The sequence below is a fragment of the Panthera uncia genome, chromosome B4 (assembly GCF_023721935.1).
Source record: "Panthera uncia isolate 11264 chromosome B4, Puncia_PCG_1.0, whole genome shotgun sequence".
Classification (NCBI taxonomy): Eukaryota; Metazoa; Chordata; class Mammalia; order Carnivora; family Felidae; genus Panthera; species Panthera uncia.
The window spans coordinates 74,076,730-74,082,168 of record NC_064809.1 but is presented as its reverse complement, the minus strand read 5'-3'; the positions used below and the strand labels follow the sequence as shown (position 1 = coordinate 74,082,168).

Genomic DNA, 5,439 nt, shown 5'->3' with positions numbered 1-5,439 from the left:
ATGTAGCACTATAATTGAGTGAAAAGGATCATTTTAAACTCAGAAGTGGATTTTGACTTGAAAGTGAGGGCAGGGTGGAATAGAGTCGGAGGGCAATGTAGAAACAGACGTTTTCAAGTGGAGGGCGTGGCTAATGTGTTGAGTAGGTTTAGGTGGGTGGCAGGGCCAGGCCAGTGGCAAGAGACCACTGAGGGAGATGATGTAACTCAGGCAAACGATAACAGTGGCCTGGACTAGGGTGGTGGCAGTGGGGATGGGGAGAATGAAATAGACTTGAAAGATTTTAGAAGTGGAATGAACAAAATTGGGGAGTAGGTGAGGAAAGGAAAGGGGCAGAAGATGAGGTGAGTTCTAATATGGCAGCAGAGGTTCTTGGTGGTGCCTTCTTCTAGAGTGGGGAACCCAGAAGGAAGAACATGATTGCAGATGGGGAGAGGGAAATGAGGAGCTCTGTTTTGGACAGGTTGAGTTTGAGGGGTCTAGGGCACACCCAGAAAGCACTTGGACATTCAGGGCTGTAGATGGCAGACAGAAGCTGAGAAGGAGCGGACGTAGAACTAGAAGTACAGATAGGACCATAGATGCCAACATACGGGATTCAGAAAAGAAATGACCAGAGACAAGGGGAAAATACTGTTACGCCCCCTCCCCACAGGCACCCTCACTTCCACAGACACAAATGCACTGGCGAGGTTTCTCTTGACAGCAGTTTTATTTGATTCAAAAGCGAAACTCAGACCCCGGCCCAGTCCACTGGTCATGGGATAATGGTAGGAGTAGACTCGATCGGGGGATTGCTGGCCTCTGACTAGGACGCAATAAGGGGCACATATAGGTCATATATATGTATGTCAGGGCAGGGAGAGGGCTGGCTGGGTAGCACTTGGCCACAGGCCAGGGAAGGGGTGACTTGTGCCATCCCCTAGACACATGCAGAGTGAGAGAGGACTAATTCAGTACTGGTGTGAGGGTCTGGGACTTAGAGTAGGCCTAGGGCAGGGTCAGGAAACTCTGGACCAATGGGTTCAGTAGCTGTGAGTTGAAGACTTGTCCAGCTCACTGCGCTGCTCCTTCTGGGACTCAGTCACCACCTGCTGGGGGCAAGGCATGTGAAGGGCACAAACCATTAAGCACCACACTCTTTCAATCTCCTTTGGGGTATGGTGTCTCCTTTTCCAGCAAAACCAGCTGAGGCTCCAGACTGTCCATCCACCTTCTCTTTCTCCTTGTCTCTCTGCCACCCCAAGGACCACTAACCTACAATACTCTAAGATGCAGCCAGGCTGGCGCTCAGAAATAATATGTGCCATGATGGGATCCTGGGCTTAAGTGGCCCATCTCACCTCCCCATCCTGAGTCTCAATGGTCTTGATCAGAACCATCTTCCTGCTGTGGATGTCCTGGGGAGGCTCCACCTCAGGCACTGGAAAAAGTAGGATGAGGAGTGGAAGAGAAGAGGCTTGGGGTTTCTCTCCTCTTAAGCCCTCACTCCCATCTGTGGGGGGAGGGGAGTGGCAGGACATGAGGAGTGGGGTAGCGTGTAGACCAGGACTCAGTAGTTTATGGACAGAATCGATCCCTGAGCAGGGCCATAGCAAGAGTCTGGTCAGGGCAGAAGTGGACAAGGGGACAGGTAGATTGGAAGCCAGGCATGGGAGGAGACTCACCAGTCGTCTTTATACTTAAGGATGCAAAAGAATGGACTGGCACGGAAATCCTGGGAGCGAAGCCAAGGGGTCAGTTACTGGGCCCAAGCCCCTCCCCTTCCCTGAACACACCCAATCCCGACCGTCCCCTACACTCCCACCCTCCAGCAGCTTTGCCCCCCACCTGCTCTCTTCGCCCTCCAGCAGCTTCCGGTAGGTGGCGATCTCGATATCCAGGGCCATCTTGACATTAAGGAGCTCCTGGTACTCGCGCAGGTGCCGTGCCATCTCCTCCTTCAGCTGTCGCAGCTCCTCCTCGAGCCTCGCGGCGCCCGCCTGATACCCGCCCGCCTCCAGAGCAAACTGCTCCTCCAGCTCCCGCAGCTGTCTGAGCAGCGCCTCGTTCTGGGGGGACCAGAGGGTCACCATTGGGGTAACAGCCTTCATCCTCCACCCACCCCACCCCCGCCCCCCGGGCCTGGGCGCGAAGCCTGGTACTCACCGTACCGCGGAGCCCGTCCACCTCGCATGTCAGGCTCTGTATCTGGCGTCGGGACTCATTCATCTCCTGCTTGGCTTGACGCAGGGCCTCGTGATTCCGGTTGGCGGCGTCGGACAGGTCCGCGTACTACGGCGCGCGAGGCAGTGCCGCTGTGAGCTGACGGGACGCGCCCTCCCCTTAGCGCCCAGCCTCCCCGACTCTCCCTAACCCTCCCGGGCTTTCGCACTTTGGACTTGTACCACTCCTCTGCCTCTTGCAGGTTCTTCGCCGCGATGCTTTCGTACTGCGCGCGGATGTCCCTCAGCGCCGCCGTCAGCTCAGGCTTCACGGTGGCCTCCACCTCGACCTGCTGCACCTGCTGGCTCTCCACGCTTACCTGCAGGTCTCGAAGCTCCTGCCGCCCAGGACAACAAGTTGTCGAGGTTGCCGCGCGGATCCCACGCGGGCCGCGCAGTTCACGCACAGAAAGAGAAGAAACACTCGAATGAACAGAAGGGGGCGCCAGGGAGTGCAGCGCGCATATGACGGTGCGGTCTGCGCCCTGGCCGGCTCCAAGCCAGCGGCCAAGTTTTACGGGGTGCAGCTCCGCTGCTCGCCACCAGGTGGCGCAGGGGTGGGAGTCAAACCACCTGTAGAGAGGGGGTTGAGGGGCTGCGTCTGCCAGCGAATCTCACTACTCTTCCCCAGGCAATTCCTCCTCCCCATTCTCCAGTCTTCTGAACCAGCGCCTGCCTTCCAGCTCCAACGAGACCGCCTGCTACCTTCGAAGCCTCCCCTGACACTCGGATCCACCTACCTCCTCGTGCAGCTTCTTGAGGAACTCAATCTCATCCATTAGAGACTCAATCTTGCGCTCTAGTTCCAGGCGGGACAGGGTGGCGTCGTCCACATCCTTAGTGGGGGTGGAAATGAGGGTTCAAGAGCCGGGAGGGGCTGCTCAGGCTGAGAAAGGGCCAGGACCTCCCTGCCTGTCTCTAGAGGTTTCTGGTCGCCTCCTCGCGCCCACAGATGCCACCCTAGTACAAAGGCGAGGGCAGAGGTGGGGAGTCGGAGTTGACATGGGGCCCGGGCTCACCTTGCGGAAGAGCACGAGGTTGTGCTCCGCATCCTCCCGCTTGCGCGTCTCCTCCTCTAACCTGGCAAGAAGAGGGGGCAGAAGCTGAATTGTAGGGTCACCGCGCACCCCAGGGTCTGGGCTAGAGGCTGCTTACTGTCCAGGACTCTGAAGAGGGGTCTTCATGCTGTCCGATGGACTTGCCCACTATCTAACGGGCTGAGATGGTCAGACATAGTAACTCCCCCCTCCCCTCCCCAGAGAGTCAGCAAAGTGGTAGAGGGAAGGCAGGGTTCTTAGAGCCCACAGGCGAGCATACTGCCTGCACACGCTGGGGTGGATGAGGGGAGCCACGCCCTTCGGCGGCTGGTGGGGAAGGGAGCAGAGCGACGAGCAGCCGCCTCGACGGCCGCCGCCCAGCCCCGGTCCTGCCCCCTGACCTCTGCTTCAGCGCCGCCAGGTCCTCCGCCAGCCCGTCGCGCTCCACCTGCACCCGGTCGCGCTCGCGGCCCAGCAGCTCTAGCTCCCTCCGCAGCTCGCGCAGCTCCTGCTGGCACAGCTGGTCGGCGCGCGCCGGCTCCTGGCCCCGGGCCTGGCTCAACTCCCCGCGCAAGGCCGCGTTCTGCTGCTCCAGGAAGCGCACCTTCTCAATGAAGTTGGCGAAACGGTCGTTGAGCTCCTGCAGCTCCTGCTTCTCGTTGCTGCGCGTGGCCAGGAACTCTTGGTTGAGGGCCTCGGCCATGGAGAAGTCGAGGCGCTCCGAGGGCAGGCGCAGGAGGGCGCCCGCGCCCGCCCGGGGGCCGCGGAAGCTGCCCAGGCGCACGGAGGAGCCAGGGGACGCCGAGCCCAGCAAGCGACTGCTCGAGAAGCGGGAGCTGGACGCGTAGGAGTAGGACCCAGGGGACAGTGAGGGCGGTGGCCCGAAGGTGCGGCGGTATGAGGTGGAACTGACGCTGGCTCGGAGGCCCGACGGGTGGCTCATGGTGGTCGAGGATGGGCAGTCACCGCTGGCAAAGCTGGTCCGGGAGCGGGGAAGGAGCCGCAGACCGCTGCGAGGCGGCTTTATAGCCCTGCGGGCACAGGGGGGGCACGGGCAGCTCCTCCCACTGGCCTGACGGCGGGGCTATGTGGGGAGGGGGATGCCCCACCCCTGCGGAGCTGCAGGAGCGCCGCACCCTCGCTCCTAGGTTTGCTGGCGCCCTGCCTAGTTGATTCCCCCTGTTGCAAGCGGGGAAGGAAGCAGGCCTGGCGACCACTGGCAGGCCTGGGCTGGGGTCAGCACCCTCCAGCAAGCATCTGGAGCTGGAGCCTTGGGTGGGAGGGCCTGACTGGAGCTGGGGTTCCTGCCTGAGAGAGCTATTGAAAATCGGAGATCTGCAAATGTAGAATCATTACATTGTCCACCTGAAATTAACGTTATGTCAGTTAAACCTCAGTTAAAAAAAAAATGGGGAGATAGGAGGACTGGAAGTTAAAGGGCAGGCTTCTGGCATATGAGTGGGGAGGAGATGGCCCAGGTAGATGGTGAGTTGGTCTGGCTTGGGCCCCAGGGCCTGTGCCTCCACTTGTCCCCTGAAGGCTAGGCTCTGCTTTTACCTGCTGTCAGCTACCCCTCTGCTACCACGCGCAGGGAGAAATAGGGGATGGGAGGGCAGGGGGAGCTGAGGGGGGTGGGAAGGGCTCATCCCTCCGTAGTCCCCAGGGCCCTGTGGAGGGCTGCTGCCTGGCGCCAGCTCTGCCGCTAATGGACTGGCCACTTCCCCTCCCCCTCCTCTGGACACTTGGCCAGGGGGTTGCCTGCTGATGGCTCAGCCTTAAAGACACAGCTCCCAAACTTGGACCTACACCAGGCCCCAACAGGGTGGGCACAACAGAGGGGGTTGAGGGTGGCTGGGCCCAACTCTGGGTCCCACTCAGTCTGTGTCCTGCCAGAGGCTGAGCTGAGGGAGCTAGTTGTATGCTGTCTGGCTTTACTGGATTCTCCCTTCCCCCAACCAACTGCTGCTCAGTCATGGGCCTTACGGGAACCAAAGCAATTCCTGAGGTAGGAAGGGGAGGGGGCTGAGGGGCCGCAGCTGCTGCCAAGGCTGAGAGATGAATGGACTGGCAGGAACCGGTTACCCGTATGGAGGAGTTGCAGGTACCCAGGGATGGGTGGGGCTGGATGGGGAAGAGATGCGGAAAGAGAAAGTACTCATTCCTAGTGGTCCAGGGACTGAAAGAGGAGAGAGAACGTC

General features: G+C 60.0%; 1 protein-coding gene across 1 annotated transcript; it reads right to left on the bottom strand.

Moving 5' to 3' along the window:
- Window positions 1–622: 622 nt before the first annotated feature.
- PRPH (peripherin) lies at window positions 623–4,308 on the bottom strand. Its single transcript, XM_049625391.1, has 9 exons — window positions 3,643–4,308; window positions 3,224–3,284; window positions 2,945–3,040; window positions 2,375–2,542; window positions 2,149–2,274; window positions 1,831–2,051; window positions 1,668–1,717; window positions 1,344–1,423; window positions 623–1,091 (listed from the first exon to the last, which is right to left on the bottom strand). The coding sequence occupies exons 1-9, from the start codon at window positions 4,182–4,184 to the stop codon at window positions 1,026–1,028; spliced, it is 1,410 nt and encodes a 469-aa protein (XP_049481348.1). The 5' UTR covers window positions 4,185–4,308; the 3' UTR covers window positions 623–1,025.
- Between the last annotated feature and the right edge of the window lie 1,131 nt (window positions 4,309–5,439).

Bases quoted from the DNA above. Each gene is read 5' to 3' on its own strand.
- PRPH (XM_049625391.1), bottom strand. From the start codon at position 4,184: ATGAGCCACCCGTCGGGCCTCCGAGCCAGCGTCAGTTCCACCTCATAC. The intron at 2,275-2,374 runs GTGCGAAAGCCC...CGCGCGCCGTAG, and splicing joins AGGAGTGGTACAAGTCCAAA to TACGCGGACCTGTCCGACGC. The intron at 1,718-1,830 runs GTGGGGGGCAAA...CTTCGCTCCCAG, and splicing joins CTGGAGGGCGAAGAGAGCAG to GATTTCCGTGCCAGTCCATT.